This window comes from Phallusia mammillata, chromosome 5, assembly GCF_965637545.1.
Source record: "Phallusia mammillata chromosome 5, kaPhaMamm4.hap1.1, whole genome shotgun sequence".
Taxonomy (NCBI): domain Eukaryota; kingdom Metazoa; phylum Chordata; class Ascidiacea; order Phlebobranchia; family Ascidiidae; genus Phallusia; species Phallusia mammillata.
This window is the reverse complement of record NC_137256.1, coordinates 12,959,526-12,981,324: the sequence shown is the minus strand read 5'-3', so window position 1 is coordinate 12,981,324 and position 21,799 is coordinate 12,959,526. Positions and strand designations below refer to the sequence as shown.

The 21,799-nt window shown below is 38.1% G+C and overlaps 2 protein-coding genes across 2 annotated transcripts; one reads left to right on the top strand and one right to left on the bottom strand.

The window, feature by feature from the left end:
* Positions 1–66: 66 nt before the first annotated feature.
* On the bottom strand, positions 67–3,806 carry LOC145227905 (uncharacterized). Its single transcript, XM_080092862.1, has 4 exons — positions 3,186–3,806; positions 2,368–2,692; positions 1,522–1,716; positions 67–1,198 (listed from the first exon to the last, which is right to left on the bottom strand). Exons 1-4 carry the CDS (start codon positions 3,396–3,398, stop codon positions 972–974), a joined length of 960 nt encoding a protein of 319 aa, XP_079948988.1. The 5' UTR covers positions 3,399–3,806; the 3' UTR covers positions 67–971.
* A 7,719-nt stretch (positions 3,807–11,525) lies between these two features.
* On the top strand, positions 11,526–17,176 carry LOC145228455 (guanine nucleotide-binding protein G(I)/G(S)/G(T) subunit beta-1-like). Its single transcript, XM_080093509.1, has 9 exons — positions 11,526–11,809; positions 11,932–11,970; positions 12,040–12,146; positions 12,265–12,328; positions 12,440–12,602; positions 12,699–12,765; positions 13,250–13,451; positions 13,582–13,798; positions 14,220–17,176. The coding sequence occupies exons 1-9, from the start codon at positions 11,735–11,737 to the stop codon at positions 14,324–14,326; spliced, it is 1,041 nt and encodes a 346-aa protein (XP_079949635.1). The 5' UTR covers positions 11,526–11,734; the 3' UTR covers positions 14,327–17,176.
* The last annotated feature ends 4,623 nt before the right edge of the window (positions 17,177–21,799 follow it).

The following is a 21,799-nucleotide window of genomic DNA, read 5'->3' as shown; positions in this document are numbered from 1 at the left end:
TTTAAGGTCTTCTTCCTTTCTATGGACCCAAACTGTCGCTAAAATTTAATCTAAATTTGCTCTCAGTTGTCAAATTTGCACAACATTTCTGATAGATTTGATCCTTGTAAATAACAAGCAAGAAAAACAAGAGATTTCTCTGTTTTTGATGAGATCACTCGGCATATTTGTAACAGAAACAAAACAACATTAGACAGTGGGCATTTCAGAGGTGATCGACCTCATGCTTTCTGTAGTTGGTGTGTTTTTGATTCATTGGTTTTGGTGTTGGTCATATTCAGTGATGGGATCAAAACTTTTTGTCAGTCGTTTCTATTATAATAGTCATAGTTTTCAGCCGGTTCTGTTACAAAAAGTTCTTTGACAGTACATATTAATACTAACCGGTTCGCTGATCTCATAAAATTTCGTGGTACGGTTCTATAGAACCGGTGCGAACCGGCTGAATCCCACCACTGGTCATATTATATTTTTAAACTTATAACTAAACTACCACTTCAGAATGTCGACTTGTTCACCAAACCTTCAAGTTAGATATCACGGAAATCAAAACGTTTGGAAGAGAGTTTAATATATTTACTGACAAACCAATTTATAGTGGCATTTCTTCTTCGTATTCCTTCTACCAGGCCCGAAAATCCCAGTAATATGCCGTAGCTTCAATGACGCAAGTGCAGAGTGTAAAGTTTGAATTGTAAAGTACATGTTTTGAAACGGCTTTGTCATCTGAATGTCCGACACGTATTTTACCGCATGGCGAAATTAAGGCGAACTAAACATAAATTATGTTTCAAAAGGCCGTCATTGTCATGGAGCAAAGGGTTGACAAAATATAATTTGGCACAATATAGCGAGGAGATATAAGAAATTATGCAACAATTTTCATCTACAAAAATAAATAACCTCTGAGCAAAAATCTCAGTATTGCACGACACTCAGTTTATCGTGTATGTGTGGGTGGCAATTTGAGGTCACTTTCGTTTCTTTTTCTTGGCACTCCCTTTCTTTCCCTTTTTACCCTTCTTTTTCTTTTTCTCCTTGGGCGGTTCTGCAGGAAGTTCAAACGTCAAGTGATCGTTTTCTCCTGGCAGTTGAGCGCTGTTCGTCACCCCGTTTCGCTTTTTCACTTCCAGGCTGGAGGCAAGACCACTGTAGTTCAAGCTTTTATCAGCGCCAAATCCGGTCTGTATACCAGTGGCTGAAATTCACGTGTGTTTGTTGAACATTTTTTTAAAAACAATTGATACATAATTATGTACAATAACTTTCCTATTTCTGCGAACCTATTTGTTTATGCTATTTCAAAGTCAAGTCAGTACCCCATGACTAGCTTTTCACTAAGGCAGTGTTTTTTAAGGTGTTTTGTTTCTCCAGCGGTTTCCCAAAATTTGGACTTGCAACTACAACTACAGTTTTTGGTATTTAAATGAAACACTTGCGGTCTCTTAAAACTACTTAGCGGTCACCCAAACCAAACCTTAAAAAAACCCTGCACTGAGGTATTATTATGCAGGCTCTGACCTCTTGTTACGTGGGTGGCAAGTATATCTTCAAGTCTGTTGCACACAGCGCTTTGCTCTTCCGTCAGATTAAATCGGACGTAAATTGACGACGCTACCAATGGAATCTCAGTAATTTCGGAAGCATCCTTTAAAAATTTCTGCCCAAGGTTGAGCAGTGTACGAACCAAACACAGCCACATAACGTACTTCATTCCTGCGAAACAGAAACCGTGTTAACCCAGTGGCGTAGCCAGGGAGGGGCCAAGGGGCCATTGCCCCTCCCAAATTTTCGAAGTTGTATATTGAGAAACTTTACGTTTGTGTATTTTTGTCCCTCATGATTGTGGTTCCGTTTTTCAACTATCAAAGGAATATATAAATTAACAAAAATGACTGTTGTCACCAAGTTGTCCGCTGATATCCATGCTTTTTATGTTTATGTAGACATGGATAAATCAATAAAGCGTTTGGCTGTTCCGTCGAACCAAAGTTTGGCAAGTCACGTGTTTGGTAAAAGCACGCCTTACGCCGAGCATTGGCAAAAAGTTGTATTAGACAGCAAACTATTTGGCCCCTCCCAAAATTTTCGTCTGCCTACGCCACTGTGTTAATCAACGGATTAAATGTCCAACTTTTAAAAAACTGCAGAGCAGACTCCAAAACGTGAAGAGATGAGTGTAAATTATCAAGGCATTTGTTCTTGGACTGGATGTCGCAAACCTCCACTAGCTAACAGGGTGTGTAATAGCGTTTTAACAATAACGAAGTTAACAATCACGCGCGTACTAGAGTTAAACAACAATATCGATTTTAGGCGTCGTTTGTAACCTGTTTGGCAGTTCAGCAGAAATCTTAACAATAGTACCTGGATGATTTGGATCCACACCTTTCGGGTTTAACTCTCCAATGTCAAAGGAGGCTCCGGTAAATCCTTTCCAGTACTGAAGGTAATTCAAAACATTTTCAAGATTTTCCATTTTCCCCTTCTTTAGCGACTTGTAAAAATCTCTTGCAATCAGGTTTAATCCCCGCAAACGCGCCACTAGATCGATGTACTTGCGAATTTTGTTGCACTCTCCGAAGTATCTTCTCGTTGCAAGGATTTCCGATCTTTCCTTAAGCTTTTTGTACGTTTTTGCAGCGGTTGTAGATTCTTTGTCATCCAGTCGCTGAGCCTTCTCGAGCGCTTGCTAAAAAGTAAAATGAAATTGGCTTGACGGTGCGAGCTCGTGTGGTTGGGTCAAAGTTACACAACAGTTGAAAATGGTTTCGATTTACAAAACTGTACAATCAATAACTACAGGCCAGTACTAGCAAAACTAACACTACTTGAAACATATTACGTTAACGTGTCTTAGCAACCAGTAGGGATACATAGGAGGTCAGCACATGCAGTAAAACCGAATGGTTTCTTGCCCATTGTTCTGCAACTAAGAGCAAACAATGGGTCGTGCTTCGTGTTGGTAGATTTTGTGGATAACCGGAAATGTTTGCTCACGGTGAACATACACTTTGGTACAAGTAGAGCATAACTACCACACAGCATTCACAACTACACGACTTATGTTGTTGTCACTATCATTTTTAGGTGTTTGTTACTCCGCCCAACGTGCGTGTTTCTGGTTGTCTGTTGATTTCAAATTTCGCGTTTACAGTATAAAATTAATAAGCCACAATTAATACCTTGAATTGATCGAATTCTTCTTTTTCCCAAGCTACGTACTTTGTCGTCACAATGCTCATATGTCGAAGTAAGAAGTCAACGAATACTTTCCATTTGTCTTTTTTCTTCTGAAGGGATTTTTCGGCTTTTTCCAACTTTTTTTGTTCAGCTGGAGATAAAGAGGCTTTATCGGGCTCTGTATCGATAATTCCAAACCCATCTTGTTGCTCCATTCTGCAGCTATATAGTCTGTTACCAGATAACTTAACTGGTTACAAGTGGCTACTTAAAATCGCAGTTGCTACAAAGTATAATTATACCATATCAACCATACATAACCTAAAGTATGGCCTTCACCAATAACTCTTTACCACTCCTTTGTAACAGTAAAGGCGAATCAGCAACCACAAACCTGCTACATTTGCCTTGGCAACAAGGTATATTGAACAATGTTGTTTGCTCTGCACACAATAGCTCTCCCTACTTGCCTTGTCAAAACGCTCGAGCCGTTTCTATTTTTACAATACGTCAAGTTGTTTGTATAGTGACCGGGCACAAGAGGGTAACAGAATGTGAAAGTGTTGTACGTTATCTTCCAATGAAACTAAATGAAATACTTAGTTGAAACAATCATTACTATGCCAGCACTATCTATAATAAACAAGTTCAAATAAACTTCTTCGATTGGCACCCCTTTAGTTTTCAACCCTGACTCATGACTAGTGCTCTAAAATTATTGGAAAAGGTCAGAAAGGCCGTGAGGTCACCCATCGCGTGTACCCGACGTGGATCAAATTTCTAAAGTTCGGTTTTGTTTTAAAGTAACACAATCTACCACGTAATTAAATCCACAACCACATGGAGATTTAAACACTTTCTGTTTCTTATTAAGATGTCAGTTCCGCTCTCAATCAACTTTAATCAAACCATGGATCCCACATGTCTCAACCACCAACGAACTTGCTTCTCAGCTAAACCATACAGCTTCATTTGTGTACCTTGTAGCTTTTCGCACAATCACAATGGCTACTTGAGGTTACAGTTATACCTCCTCCAAGGGCCGAAACAATACAAAAAGAATCTTCACGCTGAAACAAAATGTAACAAAAGGCGAAGAAAATCGATGATGAGCACCTTTGTTGACGTTTTTTTATTAGGTTGCCTTAGAACAGTTGCTTAAATGCTCGTTTGTTAAAAAAAAAACTTCAGATAACCATTTCCATATTCGTATTTTTGTAATAGGTACGCTAAAAAGGCGTTTATTCTATGAAAACGACCATTGGACTGATGTAAGTATAAAGTGCACAACAAAAAGAAAAACGAAGAATATTAATCAACCATTTAAACTTACACATTTTTTGACTGTGATGTAATAGTTGTTCCAATCGTTAACACGAACTGTTTCGTTACATATGATTGAATGTGCGTCAGTAAAGATATGCACATGTTTCTGTTTGTACTCATATTTATAGGTCCCGAAACAAACTTGCAATTAAAATTTCGAACTACACCCATCACAACTCAATATGCTGAAGGTGTTTTTTGTTATTATATAGGTATAATTCTAAATCTCGTATAGGACAGTATGTTTTGTGTTTAAAAGAATGGCGTGTCCGTTATGGCAGGGATTCTTTTAACATTGTTTAGTGTCATTTTGTTGAACTATAAAATATTGCCAAAGTGTGTTAAATGCCGATGTAAAGAGAGCAGGTATTTAAATTAACACTGAGGCTGGAATGGGAACTAAACATAAGGTTAGGAACTAAGTTTTATTAAAGTTTATTGTAATCTTTATTATAAAACCTAACCCTATAGCCTTAACCGTCAGCAATTTCACACAATTTTTATTTTTTTTATTTCCAACTGGGTTCGGACCCAGGGTAGGTACTCCCGGCGACGAATCCCGATCAGGTTTTTTATATCTGTATATTGGTCAGGCGCGCCGGCCAAGTTCCTGCCCAATTTCACACAATTTGCTTTTTGAATGTTCGGAAATGCTCTTTGCGTCACCCATCGGTACAAATTTCGGCAATATTTTAGTTCAACAAAATAATACTAAACAATGTCAAAAGAATCCCTGCAATACTGACAGATATGTCCAGTAGATTTTCCGAGACGTAGGGACTTTTAATAAGTAGAAACAGCTACAAACTTATTGCAAACTATTGGTGGTTATCAAAGTTCTTCGAGGAATGTTGCTGAAATTTTGAATCAGTCATAATGAAGAGCTGACCACGCTGGGTGGTTCGACGACTATTCCTGAAACTGCCAAGTTAAAAAAGACATTGTAGCACAAAAAAGTTAATTAAGCAAAAAGCAAACTGTTTATCAAAACTAGCCCCGAAGTACATCAAATCAAGCACAAAACGAGGCTATAAAGTCCTTACTTTGCTTACCAAAGCATATGCATGTAATTGTAAAATAACGAAAAATGCGTTTTGGCAATCCGTAAACAAACAGCCTAATTGGGCGGGAAAACCGCCACCGTGGAAACACTTGCATGTCGAGTGGCTCGTTCGCATGGAAAGATTGCAATTAAAATTTCAAAGAACAGCAAAAATTTGGCTAAACCACATCACCAAAATTTTCCGGTCAAGATCAAACTTTTCCGATTTTGGCCGAAAATCGCCCAACATGGCAACCTTGAATGATAGTCTCGGATCAGACAGTAACTTGACGAGTTTACAAATATTTTTGGCATGGAAAGATTTTCTCTGTAAAAATAGCTGTGTTTTTAAATTTTTAGAAATAACTTTAGTTTTATTCAATTAAAAAAACTACATGTCGCATGACAAGTGGCTTTGTGTGCGTTCATTCGGAACAGCTTGGTCGATATCGATTTGGGTTACTCAATACTATTGCATCCGGGACTCGTCGGGGCGTTGCCTAAAGGAAAATGCCAATAGAAATATGAGAGAATGGTAAACCATGAAGTAGAAATTGAGGAGTATATTGAACGTAGTTTTAGGACAAAATGCTGGAAATAAATGCTGCAACGGTGGTTTTCAGCATTTTCTTATGTGCAAACAATAGAGCAAGCTACCAACTTAATTGTTTTATAGGCCTGAAATAGTGTCAAAACGTTTAATATAGATGCACAAAGAAAAGTTTTGACCAGTTGTTTGTTTCTTGTTTGAATTATTAAACTAGAAAAATGCTTGTGTTTACACTTGAGACTAGTACTTAGTGTTTACAATTTAAGTGTTTTACAAGCGTTTTTGTACAAAACATATGTGAACTAACATGTTTGGAACTTTGGATAAAGGATGAGAGAATCAATTCTTATTTTGCAACAGTTGAAAATTACAGTCATGCATGTAATTGTCATTTCTTTACTGTTGATGTTACCAATGCATGTTGTGTGATGGCTTCTTCGTGTTGCCACTTATTTCATAGGTTAAGATCCTATATTTGGTTGAATATTATTAAATTTCATAATGAAATTTTCATTATTGGTGTTACAGCTTTCAATAGTTTCAGATTAAGTGGTGATGGAGTATTATGTTCATGAAAGTACACAAATTTTTTAAATTAGGAATAACTCAAACAAACAAAAGTATGTGGTTGTGAAATGATATTTATAGATTTAGTAATCAAACTGCACATACATACTTCATCAACCTACTTTTTAGAGAATCATCAAGAGTTTGATTGTTATCAGCAACTAAAATCGGAAAAATATTTTAATTAACTGTAAATAGAAAAATTAATAGAGGTGCCAAAAGTTGGGCTTTCATAAGTATCAAAACTGAAGTAGAATAAACTGTGGTGTCAATTTGAATATTGCTGCAAAAAACAATGAGTTTGCCACAATGGAAGGTTTTAATAATAGCACTGACCATTGCTGTTGCAGCCACATGCGATTATAGTGATTTTTAACTGTAACACTAATACAAACTTATAACAAGCCATAAACATTAGTAAAGGTTTGTAGTTGCGCAATTTCACACAAAACATGCTTTTCATTTTTTTGTATTTTGTCAATTCCTTTTTTATCAGAAATGATTATGGCAAAAACGGAACATTGTTAATTGATGTGTTACTCTAATTTTCGGATATGTGTAACTGTAAACTGAAGCTAGCAATGTACCGTGAAGTGGCCAGGCTTCACATAAACATAATGTATTCCAGTGATCTGCTCCAGAATATACAATCTACTGTGAAATGTGCATTTTGCCATTCTAAACAGATAGCATATTTTTATTTCTGTACATTAGAACACATTCATGGATTAGATTAGAATGCCATGCATGAAGCCATGTATTTGCACTCACTGCACATTTTATTAGAAAAGATTTTGTAATTTGCATTGTTCGAATATTAGGTTACATAGATTGTGTACTCCAGAGTGGCTCAGAATTGTTTGTAGAGATTTATATTAAATGTTGCAAAGAAACATTTGTTTTGATATATATTCTCAAAAATTTATGTCCACTCAGATCAAAAATCACCTCCATTTTGAGTACTTTTTAAAAACATGGATTTGTTTGTTGTGAGACTCATATAATACATTTGACGATCACAGTGTATTTACACATGAAACCTGTAAATAGGTATTTTTATTAAATTGATAATAATTAAAAATTTAAATGCCTTTGTTTCATTGAATGTTTTGAGCTTGCTGTTATCCTCAGGTAGAAAGTGTTGATGTTTTGTAGACATAAACTTAAAAATGTTACCAAGACAAAGTTTTAAAAAATGGCAACTTTCATTTGTTACAATTTTTGCCTTATCTTTGTTAAACAAATGGGCAAAAGTCCCATATATGCTTACAGGCAGTTTTGTTTAGCTACTGGAAGATAATGTATTTTTACAATTGCCTCTAAAAAACGCCCTTCATGTGAGTCTAAAAAAACGCCCTATGTACACTTTTCAGCAAATATGGTCAAATAGATGCTTAGACATAGTCATGGGGCATCTGAGCTATCTCCAGTTTAGTGTTTAGCACTGTGTTGCAAACATAGTGTAGCAACACATTGACCAATTTACAGCAAAGCTACAACATCTAGTTCTATCACTTCATTGACATATGCTACATCATGAAACATTACAATAAACCATTCTTAAATAATTGATGTGAAACAAATCCACATCCTCGAACGTTTATAGGAATTTTAGGCCAAAACTATTGTTAACCCTACCATCGTAGCCAGCCAGGGTTGCCATCGACATGGACCCCAAAATAAGGACGAATGAAAAATTCTGTTTTTGTTCGAATGAAGCAAGCTTTTTTGAATGAATCTTTGCTTTTATGTGAGCCATGACATGTCACATGCTATATTTTTTGCCCAAAACAATCTTTTCCAGCAACTCCTTGTTCGTTAAAATACTTCATGCTTTTCACAGTTTTAAGTCTAGGTTTACTTTTACTTGTAGCATGGATTTGACTTGTAATTGTTGAAAATAAGGACTCAGTCAAAAATAAGGACATTTCTTAGAAATTTAGGACAATAAGTTTTTCTGAGACATTGGCCTTTAAAATATGGACAAATCTTAGAAATAAGGACGGTTTGGCAATGCTCATCATAGCACAAGTATTGTCAATAAAACTACACATGAAAAACTATGGTGCAATTAAGATTCTGTATTATGCAAAAGGCAGGCCCCCGGTTATGACTTTACAAATAGTAATTGCTGTTGTGCCACATTAAAGTGTTCTTTGATTACCATTATTTAGCACTAAATTTTGCTTGTTTGCAATAAACTGCTGTTTTACTGATAAAAAGAAACATGGCAATTCCTGAATCTGGTCTTTGTACTTTATACATGTCAGTGATGTCCCAAAAAGGTTTGTTGAGTTGCATCTGTCACTAAGACTTATTGAAGCTTTGTGCTATTCAAATGCATGCATGTTATTGTAATGTTCAGATTTATTTTGGTATTCTGATTTAGGTATCACATTATCCATTGATACTTGATTTTTGTAGGCACTGGCTATGTTTGTTGATTTGTTGTTAAACATATAACGGCAATGTTTAACACCACATCCACAATACCAGACATTCTATATTTGTATTTCTTTTGATTGCCACGAATATGCTTCTGCGTTCTCAATTTGTTAACACACTAAAACACACAGGTATTGTAAAACATTGTTAAAGTGATAACATGACACTGATTGTATTGAGATAAAATATTTCTTTACTTCACATGTATCTTTAATATGACATTTTGTAACCTAACCTTTCGTTTGGTCAGATTTAACTTTATCACATTATTAAACTGGTGTAGTGTGTAAGAAATGAAATTTTGCAGGAAAAAGTTAGTGGCTAACAAAGACATTTAAACATGATAATGTATGGTATTTGGTTTTATTGTGAACAGTTGAAGTGACCGCCTGACTGGCATTTACTTTTTTGACTAAATGAACCGCTAGAACTTTATTTAAATATGTTGCATAGATTGGCATGTCTAAGTCTTAGGATAAAATAAGCTAAACACGTTTTAAGATTATAGCTGCCATTTGTCACATAATGACTTGTTTAATTTGATGGTTCAATATAAATTTTAGCAATACGGTAATTTTGTTATTGCCATGCTTTTAATAAAACATATATTTCCTTATCCAGTTAAAATATATTCTTTACTGCATAACATATTTGTCTTATAAGATAACTAATGTAGTATTGCAGTGGTTGCCAGTGGGCGTGGCCAAATTGACCAGGCAGTTTTCTTATTCACAGTTTTAGGAAATCGTTGCAGTATTGTAGGATAATTTATGGTTAAGTTTCTATTTTGATGATGTGCTTTGTCTTCATTTAGTTTTTGTGTATCATACTATCAGTTTTAAGCAGGATATTTTGTTGCAACTTTGAGTTTTGTCCAAGTTTATTAAAATAGATAGGTGATTGAAACCGCAGCGAGTTTAAAAGGGACTTTGAACCACTGGTAGAAGGTTTAATAAAAATTCTATGTAAATAAGACAGTAACATTTTATCATAAAGTTGTTAGTTGTATATATATATATGGTTGGATTCAGAGTCAGTTTGTGGAGGTGCAGTCAAAAAAATGTTCAACCAACTCCACAGCCATAGTTTTGAGGAAATAGGTATACTGTTATTGGTAGACAATCTTTATGTGACATAAATGTTGTATTTGATTGTAAATATGAGTTATCTTTTATCAAGTTATACCTGCCTTTGACATGCCTAAATCTTCGTTAACTTTCCATGTAACATTGTCAAAGATATAATTGTTTTCTGGTGAAATCTTGTCCATTTTTATTTTAAGATTATACAAAAAAAAATATTAAAACTCAATAAAAACGGCATTCATATTTTAATTTTGTAATGATCACTCTCACCTGGAGGTTTGCTGTTATACTTCGTGAAAATTCAACGTGCAAAATGGGAGTGGGAAATGATAGCATTTATATCATAAGCTTCTGGTCTTTGAGCTAATATCACAGTTATGTTTACTGTGTAGCATCACCTTGCATATTATTAGGGATAGTATCCACTTTAACAATGTCTTAATTTTTCACCCGGCCAATAAACATCCTGGGTAAAATGTAGTATACATAAGTCCCAAATGTTTATTGATGTAACTACCCCTTTTTAGTGTGAAACCAAAAGTCACAGTGTAAATGGGGTTCATGTTTGTTCTTTCAGCAATTCGGTCATGACAAAGTAACAACATAGGCAGGTTAGCATTGTGTTACAATTGGCTATGTTATGTTGCAAGTAAAATCGTTTGAAAGCAAAATTGTTCGGGTTACCTATACATTTAGAAGATTTTTGTGCAAAGCTGCCTTTAACACATCTACATAGTTTCATAGTGCCCTTAAGATGGTTGGTCCCACTGTGTATTTAAGACTTGTGCTAGTGTCTCCCTTCTGTATAGGCTAATCTAAAGTCAACATGACCTTCCCCTTATCAGGTGCCAAGCCATAGTTTAAAACTGGTGGATTTATTAAAAAAGTTGCATGTACAGAAGTTTTTTTTCGTTTAAATTGTGTCAAATGTGTGCATTTTGTGACAACATAGATGTGTATTGCAAAAAAATTGTAAAGATTTGAATTATTTGTTGCTGAAAGCAGGCAATAATGTATACAACTTTGTCACGAACAACTATAAAAATATGCATTGTGAGATTCTGCACAATGGTCTGTTTTAAGATTATTTTATTTTTAAAAAATGTCAATGCCAAGCACAAGGGTAGAATTTTATATTCAACATTTTCATGTATGCACCCATTTGTACAGTTTATTTTGAGATCAATGTCCAGGCAAAGCCTTGTTCTTAAATTGTTAGGATACCATTTCTTTGTCTGAGGTGGAAATGTATTTTATTGATTTGTTACCAAATGTCAGTGACTGCTGCTGTGAGCTGTTTGCTGGTTGCTTCTTTCCCTACAAAGAAATTCCACTTTTGTTCTTTTCAGAATTGTTGCTGTTTCTATGGAACTAAATTGAATAATTTAGCACAGTTTGACCTGTCTGTGAAAAAGTTTGTTGTTTATAAGTTTTCTAGTAGCTCAGCAACCAACACTGTATTTGCTGCTTTGAGCTCCTTGTGCGTCAGTTGGAGGCACTGTACTGAGCACTGCACCTTCACATTGCCACTACACCATGGCATACCCTAATCAACAGTCGTGTGTAGAAGATTTGAAAAATGAAGCTGAAAATATCAAAAGAGAAATAAGAGTAAGTAATGTCATTATTGCAAGTTGTCTTGTTTTTGTCAATATATTCTTGTTATGTGACTGAATAAACTTTCAAAAAAATATTCTGGTAAACAATTGTAATGTTATGCAATTTATTTACAGGATAAACGAAACGCGTTACGAGACACCACACTCCTTGAAGTAAGTTGTATACTTATGCTTTGACATTTGGTTTCGAACTTAACTGATGATTGTGTGCTTATTTGATAGGTCGCTACAAATGTTGATGTAATTGGAAGAGTACAAATGAGAAACCGACGAACCTTGAGAGGCCATTTGGCAAAAATTTATGCAATGCACTGGGGCACGGATTCAAGGTAAGATGCAAATTGTCATTTTTATAAGCATACAAATTAAAAAAGAAATTTTTAAAATGTTTCAACTGCCCTGATGTTTTGTTTCATAAGAATCTAATGTTAACATTTTGCATACTAGGCATATAGTCAGTGCTTCACAAGATGGAAAGCTTATTCTGTGGGATTCCTATACAACCAACAAGGTAAAACTGTCGTGGTTAACAATAAAACATGTACAATGTGACATGTGATGTGGATGTCATCACTGCATAAAGTTTAAAAACAGAGATTAACTTATATACTTAAATTCATAGGTTCATGCTATACCTTTGCGATCAAGTTGGGTTATGACTTGTGCTTATGCCCCTTCTGGAAGCTTTGTGGCATGCGGAGGGTTGGACAATATTTGCTCAATCTACAGCCTTAAAACCAGAGAAGGCAATGTCAGAGTTTCTAGAGAACTAAATGGCCACACTGGTAAGAACCAAATTTTGGGCTATGTATTTTCAAGCGAAGTGTCCCATAAAACACTTAATATTGTTAGGATGCCTTCTATTGTGTTATTTTTTACAGGCTATTTGTCATGTTGTCGATTTTTGGATGATGCCAGGATAGTCACAAGCTCAGGAGACATGACTTGGTAAGTGGTTTATACATAGTAAAACTGTATTTGTGGACTATTTTGCCTTACTAAAAACATACAAAGTATGGTAAATAAGTTTTGCATAAATCTGTGGTATGCGGTTATAATACAACACAAAGGAGGCATGAACACAGTCCAGATTCACTCAATAGCAACTGGTGCTGCAGGCTGGTGTTGGTCGACTGCTGTCTCATCTGTTAATAATTTATGAGTACTTCGCTTGTAGCATATTGATCACCACTGCACTGTTAGTTCAGTAAACCTTGTTTTAAGGCCTATTTTCTGTGAAGTTTTCACAATCATATTTGTTCTTGTATTGTTGTTTTGTTTTTTGCTAGGAGATTATGACAGAAGTTACTGAAAGGGCTAAATTTATATTTTTCTGAAAGCCATTCTATTTTCAGCAACTATTTAAAAATATATTGCCACATTTCATAAATACTTCTGACTGTTGTGTGAATAGCTTCTACTATTGTTTTAGTGCCCTGTGGGATATTGAAACCGGCATGCAGACAACAGCTTTCACTGGCCACACCGGTGATGTTATGTCACTCTCATTAACCGATGACAAAAACACATTCATCAGTGGAGCATGCGATGCCACAGCAAAATTGTGGGATTTGCGCAACGGAATGTGTCAACAGACTTTTAGTGGACATGAATCTGACATCAATGCTGTTTCTGTATGTTACTATTTAATTCCAGTTTCCCAATATAATTTAACAAAACCGATTCTGAAATTAATTCTGGGTGTTGTAAGTTTTTGTCAGGCAACCAGAATTTAACATATGCTGATGTTTACCTAATTTTCAGATGTTCCCCAACAATATGGCATTCGGAACAGGGTCAGATGATGCAACTTGCCGACTATTCGACATTCGATCTGACCAAGAACTAATGGTTTACAGCAATGACAACATAGCATGTGGCATCACCAGCGTAGCTTTTAGCAGGAGTGGTCGCCTGTATTTTGCCGGATATGACGACTTTAACTGCAATATTTGGGATGCAATGAAAGGCGACAGAGCAGGTTAGCATACTGGTTTATTGAATAGGCCCCAGGCTACAACCTTGGCGGCTATGAGCAAACGAAAGAACGCGTTTTGTTCACATTAACAGTACATTTTTAGCTTCTAATGTCACAAAGCAACAGGGTGTGTAGCTGCAACTCAAACTGTGTGCAGCTGATTGATCATATTATTAGGTATATGACTAAGTCGACTACACGCTTCCTGTTAAACGCGTGTGGTTGCGACAATGGTTATACCACCTATACAGGATGGCTGCCTGCATACGCTCCTTTTGACCTGAATGACTTCGCGCGTTTTGCTGGCCAAAGTTTAGTGACTTTACATCAATTAGTGCCTGATGGCATTTTTAGCTTCTTAATGTGGCCTGTGTTTTTATGATGCAACCTTCTTGGTATCCGTAAAGTTTATTTTTCTGTACAGGCGTTTTGGCTGGACATGACAACCGCGTTAGCTGCCTTGGAATAACCGTGGACGGAATGGCGGTGGCCACCGGGTCCTGGGATTCCTTCTTGAAAGTCTGGAATTAACGCAAAGACGGTAGCCGTTCGCTGTCTGACACTCCTTTGCACGGCCGTGTCGGTGACGCAACTCGAATAACTTAAAACAAAAACTCTCTGAGCGACATACCACGAACTGCAGAGTTGCCAGCTGTGCACTGGAAACCGAACCACGCAAGAACATGTTTTGTTATAGCTAACTCGCTCTTGTTTTTCTTTGCAGTGGATCATGCAGACAGAGTCAAAAAGCCCAAAATCGTGTCTGATTTGTGTCTGTTGTCTTTGTATCTGACAATAATTCTCCCTCCCCTTTGGACACGTGCGCCCTACCCCGTTTTTTATGCATCAGATTATCGAGAAACATTGGCACTGCGTAATATTTTCTCACAAACATTTTCTCAATTGGTAGCCTTTTCGAAATCGCCGATTCCAGAAGTTTGACATTTCGCCACCCGAGCGTTCACGCGCCCGTTGAAATAACTTCCGATTTCTTAAGCATCTAGACAATGTTTTCGTTCCCTAGGTATTTATATGTTCGTTGTTGTTATGGCTCACTGAGAACGGTGGTTTTGCGACCAGTGTTTCCTCCAATGGCCTCGCGCCTCTCATACAGTTACCACGTAGGATACCACACCAGCCCAGCCATCTCTCATTAAAATAGTTTTGTCGAAAGCTCTTAACTAGTTTTTTTTTTTATTGCGCCAAATCTATACACGATTTTGTTTTGCGCAAGAGTATTTTGAATTGTTAACGGAAACTAAACGCAGCGCCCCTGAGTTGCAAAACATTGGAAGCTGCTTCGTTGTACTGGGGGAGCGAGCACAGCCAAAACCACCGAGTCCACATTCACGGCACGTCTCTTTGTCCAATGTTACGTCCACTATGTGCAATAATTTTCCTTTGGTCAATGAACGCCCCCACCTGACCCGAACCAACTAAACCACCATTAAGAAGTAGAGCGAACTCCCCGCCTCTTTGCTTCCCCCCTTCTGTAGACCGTGTGTTATCTGTATGCATGCGTGAGTAAAATTGCAATGTTCATTTTACCGCTCCTTTGCAGTGGGGCGGCTTAAAAACAAGGTCGCTTATCTGCAGATTATCTTTTGCTCGTCCCGTCGGCTTGTCGCCGATGAGCCACCCGCGATTACTCTCGGAGCAAATCATGCACGCGCAAAACCCAACATCCTTCAATTTTTGTCCCACCCTACAATCACCACTACCCTTCCTATTTCAACCTTCTTTAAACGCTTCGCTACCGTATCGCATGGATTTTGTGAATATATATGTTTATATGCTCGTATCTAATCGTATGTTACACAGAGATCGCTCATGCGCACGCAAGCTGAGCCCAATAACCCGTCATCGACCACTTTCGCGCTTGTCCGCCAAAAAGTTTAACCTAATACGGCAATCAAGTCAATATCACTTTGCCACCGGTTATGTTTTTGCATATTGTCCTGGTCACCTTCGCCATCGGCTGATTAAATGAAAAACACAGTTTTGTTGAAACGTTTTGATACAGACTCGCACAATAATGACAAATCGATTTGCAATCGCTCACTGAAACGTAGCGACCTTCTGTTCGTCATTTTTCGCGGCTATCACCCCGCTCTTGTGTGTTCTCATTTAAGATTAAGATTCCGCCCGGGGATTATGTTCGGAATCGCTCTTCGCTCTCAGCAACTGCCGTTATCCGCACTACTAACCGGGTGTGCATTCGTTAATCACTTTTACAGAAATAGTAATAGCGGACAGGTGTCCAGCGCGTGTTTCTTCTACCCCGAACAGACACGACCGCTCATGCCACCGCCCGCCACCAGCCACACTTTAATCCATGAAGCATTCATAGATCTTTACTTGTTTTCTTTGCTGCATTGAGATTTGCCCGTCGTGACACGAGAATCAGCAGTTGTTATACGTGTGGTAATTCCGTATGTGCCGTTTTGAGAAGTAAATTAGCTATTATTTATCTGTCGTTTTACCCTTGTATTATATATCAGGCGGATTTCGCCCGGAGCTGATCGAATTCCGGGCACTCGCTTTTTATTTTAATTCATGAATTTTCGAATCAAGTCGCGGCGGAACCCGCGGAATCGTTTTAATGTTCTCGCCACCCCTCCTATTATGTTGCTTACCGCTTTCCCCTTTGCTTGTTTTCTTGTTAGTGTGCTAATCTTTCCCAAGTGTTGTGCGAGGCCGCGCGGCGCACCCGGCACCAGTCTGACCTAATAACAGCACCAGTCCGCACCCGGCGCTTTCAATTCGATCCTCTACGGACCCTGGTAATATCTTTGTTCGCCGCGTTTTGATTTGTTGCAGCAGGACAAATTCACCACGGGATAGAACTGCTTCTCTTGTCCGGTTCTGCTCGGCGGCCGAGCAAACGAGCGCGGAAGGGCACTCACACTGTGGCACATCGGCTTTTGCTCCACCCAACGGAAGGCTTGCGGTCAAACCCAACAGTGAACTCCCCTTTTACTCTATGTGTGTTTTAAGACTTACCTTGGCGTTGTCGCTTGCTACCTGTCGAGCACCTTGTGTGATCCGACCCCCGCAAACCACAACCACGATCGTGTTTCGTCTATTTTTCTGTTCAGTACTTTTGTGTCCGTCTTTTTAACTGTCGTAATTGCTATTACATCGGAACGCTCGCGCGAGCTGTGACTCCATGAGGCCATCGCAAAAGAATCTCCCCTCTCCCCCTTATTAATATTGTACATACCCGTTTTGTTACTGGTCATGGCCTGCTTGTGTGAGCGAACCTTGGCGTGATGCGTCGCGTATGTTGGAAACTCGACGTAGTAAAACGCGAACGTGGTGAGTTAGGTATTTGTATTTCAATGTGAATCTGTCTATCACTAAATAAAATATCAACAATTATGACTGCTTGATGGTTTTGACAGCAATTCGAAATAAATGTCCTGCAATGTTTGTGGTGATCATATTTAACACCGGTCGTGCACCGACGACGGGTTGTAGTGTGAAGCCTATTTCTTAACTTTTGGGGTCAATGACCATTGAAGCCCATCAAGAGAAGGAGAAATTCTTTTTCACAACCTTAAGTAAATTTAATGAATGTCTCGTGCAAGCAGGGGTCACAATCTAGCACTGCATGACTGCAATGCAAAAGCGGTCAAACTAAAAATGTGATTTGAATTTTTTGCTTTACGGATTAATTAATTGTAACGTTGATGAAAAAAGGTCAACAGTCCTCAGCTCATTCAATCCATCGTTGCATCATCTGGACTCTGCAATATGACCACGATTTTACGAATTCGATAATCGAAAAGCTTGATCTTTTATAACCAATATGGCCAAGATTGATATCATGGCATTACTGACTGTTTTTAAGCTATGTTTTAAGTTTGCTTTCAGTTTTATAGAACTTATTATTTAGGATCATGGGGAAATGCTTCACATTGTTTTCTTTGTCAAGTTGTGTGTTAAAGTCGCTCCTAGATACGAAACCGTTTTATGACCTTAGTTTTAAATTTAACCTGGTGAAACTGAGCGACCACGAAGGATCTGACAATTTTTTTTTAAGTCCGACATGTTTTTTTTGTGAATTATAGTACATTTTGGGTGATGACATTCTTTTTATTGACGAAGGCAATTGGATAATGCGCGGGCGAAGAGCAAATTAAATTTTTCTTTTGTTCCAATATTTATGTAAGACGAAACATCAAATACAAAAATCCGAAGTTTAATTCTGACACAAACTTAAAGTTCGCGTCTCTGAAGTCAGAATGTTTCTGTGCTATACCCTGTTCCCTTCGTTACTCTAAGCAAGCAGATATTTACTTTGCCCAATGTAGTGGTTCTCGACTTATTTTACTTAACGACCTAGATTTTATTTGTGCTATTTATGCTATCGTATAAGAAACAAGCATACTGTGTCTATTAACAGGCTATTTAAAGTTAGACCATAGTATATTTACAACCAGTGCTGGATTAAGGGTCGGCCTGTAGGCACATTTTATAAGTGACCCGAAAATCAGGGTTGCCAACTATAAAAAATAGAATTATTTTATCATTGTCACAAAGATCGTTGTTGTAAAGTGGCCTGGATTTTTGACTGGCCTGTAGGCACGCGTGCCTACTTTGCCTAATGGTTAATCCGGCACTGTATACAACCTGTATATTATGTCATTGTGACAGCCTTACTGTGCAGCCAACTCGTGGTTGTGTTCGGATAAAAGCCTCATGTCATCATCAACTCTTTCACCGAGTGAAATAAACCAAAGTTCCCACTTTGATGTTAGGAAAAGGTAAAAATAACCTTTCACGGAAATATCCTAGGAAATGCGGTTGCGCAACAAAGTTGTTCTAATCAATTGTTGGTAATAACTGACATACTGACGTAAGAGTTTTTGTGCTTCATGAATAAAATTTTTGTGATATTCATAAACTATATTAAAAATGAACAAAGATTTCAGTAAAAAATAAAATAAAAGCGACGATAAACATGAAACGAACAAACATTTTTGTTGTTGTAAATATCTGACTGCAGTAGAAATATTGAATGATTTAAATCTGTCGTTCTAATCCGTTTATAGTTGGTACCTCCCTTGGTGCAGGGGCAGATTATAAGGTTGTATGGAGACCCTGGCTAAAAATTGGAAAGATGGTCCATGTGTAGTACACACTCATGGTGGTGGTGCCTGGCTGTAACCCAGTCAGAAATACTGATTAAACCGAATGGTCCCACATACAGACATACAAAACCTAATGTGTCCCCGGGAGTGTCCTGGGTTCGAACCAGTGATGGGGAGACTCGAGTCAGTGACTCGACTCGAGTCCGTCTCGAGTCACCTTTTTAAAAGACTTGACTTGACTCGAGTCTCAGTTGTGAAAAGACTCGACTTGACTTGGACTCGTCTTAGTAGAGACTCGACTCGGACTCGGACTCGGACTCGTTATTTCACCAACAAAACGGAAATTTCTTACAATAAATAACCTGTTCAGTTGGCTTGCTTCAACCAAACAACAGCAGCAATTTACTGTGCTCGAAGTCACTGCTACATGCACAAACTTTTTAACGCTGGCGTTAAGCGTTGTACTTATTGCTTGGGTTAAGGTAATCGAATGCAGTACATGCCAAGGCCAAGTATTCGCTTTTATACGCGCTTATATTACTGAACAAACGCTCTAGCACATGCCGTAAAACATGAATTTTTGGTTTTGAAAAACTCCTTTGAACAGATTGACGTTCTTTTCCACGCTGTTTAATGAGTGTCAATTAACGTGTTGCGTTAAAGTTGACCCTACTTTAAGAAAGGGACGTTGATGGGATATGTTCACTGCAGAGTTGCAAGTCGGGCCGGGCTTTTCGGGCCGGGTTCGGGTTCGGGCCGGGTTCGGGCCGGGTTCGGGCTTAGGTATTTGTGAGAAAACGGGCTTAAAACGGGCCTGACTTAACGTTCCGTGTCCGCCACTGTTTTTTAAATAAAATCACTCAGCTAAGTAACAATTCTCTAGCTTTGACCTAATGCCCACCCTCCTCTAAAACGTATTGTTTACCCCATTGTCTACTGTTGTTCATTGTGTTTGTTGTCTTTATCTTTTTTCTTTCTCATCCTTTGTTGCAAGGCTTTCGTGGATAGGCCTGTCAATCAAAATTTCGGGCCTAAACGGGCTTTGCAAAAACGTTTCGGGTTCGGGCCGGGCTTCGGGCTTATACTTTCGGGTTCGGGCCGGGTTCGGGCTCAAATTTCGGGCCCGCTTGCAACTCTGGTTCACTGTGATGAAGCGGTGTCGGTTCTTAAGGTAAAAAAGTCGAGATGAACCATTCAAATAAACTATCTAATTCTAAACCTTTAACCTTTCCTTGCAAAAACATTTTGGGACTTGCCTTGACTCGAACCGCTAGTGACTTGACTCGACTTGAGACTCGAACCTCATTTGACTTGACTCGACTTGACTTGGGACTCGAACCCCTACTGACTTGACTTGACTTGAGACTCGACTGATGGGACTCGTTACCCAACCCTGGTTCGAACCCCGTGAAAAAAAATGTTCGTTTCGTACAACTTCCAGTCTTCCAATTGAGTTTACATTGTGTAACAATTAAGAAATCGTATTTTTTCGGAGGGCGCTGATCTCCAATCCAACCAAGAGCTGTTTGCATGTGATACAAGCCCTCGGTCAAGTAGTACTTAAGAACATAGTTTCCATCTTCTCTATTTTTGTTTCATGTGTTATATCGTGCTTTGCTACGGTTACAGTCCCTCTCTCTGGACTCATTGGTTTGCAAAACAAAGGTGGTTTACGATTACCGTTTCTTGAATGTTTGCAAATAGCAAATTATTCAGTTAACAGTTCAACGTGATGACGTGTCCCAGTCGGTCCACAAGTCCAAAATTTGGTGTTTTAGACCCAAAATTATATGACCCTATATTTTATAGTTCAACATCTGTTGGTGAGGGATTTTCAAATTTACCGGATTTTTTTCGAAACTCAAGTGCAACTGTCAATATAGGCGTAGAGTTTTCAAAAATACCGGGGGTACAACTTTTGATCATTGACTCCAAAACCTATACTATGTGCAGTATCTTTACCCCTAAAGGACGAACTATCAATACCTTTCACAGGGTTTAACCCAGGGGTGGGCAACCTTTGTTACTGATGGGGCCAATTATAAATGTCAAAATTGGATCGCGGGCCGCACATGTGCATAACACCAAGTGATTTTGCTTTGTTTCTTACCAAATATGCTTAACTACAAGTATAATTCGTATTTGATTCTAGCCACATTTTGCCAGATCGCAGAAAACTAGCATCAGGCGCATTAATCAGCTCAAAAATATGTAATAATTGGACTCGTTTGCCAGTACTTTTGAAATCCAAGCGTCTCTGCATGCGGGCCGCACAACCTTTAATGAAGGGCCGCAGGTTGCCCACCCCTGCTTTAACCCATAGTTTTTATCACATTAATTTGTAAATAGTCACTTGACACAATTTCTTTGTGTCCGATTGGGACCTTTGCTGTGCGTCTGCTAACATATGTACGTAACTAAAGGACGATTTGCCGAATCAGCAGTTTTAACAACGATTTAGTTTTAAAGTATTGTGTTAAAATAAAATCAATTCACATTTCAAATATAGCTAACGTGTTATTGACGCCTAAACTTAGGTCACCTTGGATCAGGTTTAGGCCGTTGCAGTGCTTTGCAAACGGACATTAAACACAGCTTAGAACTCGTCAATATTTTATTTTTATTTTTTATTGCAGAGAGTGATTGCGCCAAATAATACAAAAACGTTAGTCTATATGTCATATGTTTATGTTGCATCAAAAAATGTCCGTTTATTTCGAAACAATTACAATTGTTGCGTTTCAACCGCGCTGTCTGTTCAATCAATGGCGTGACTACAAGTGCGTTTGGCTTGAAATATCCGACGTAACTTGAACAAAGATGCGTTTTAAACGTGAAACAAAGATCCAGTCCTGGGGAGCGCTGCACCAGTGACTGTCAATGTATACATATTTTAGTGCAGACGGTT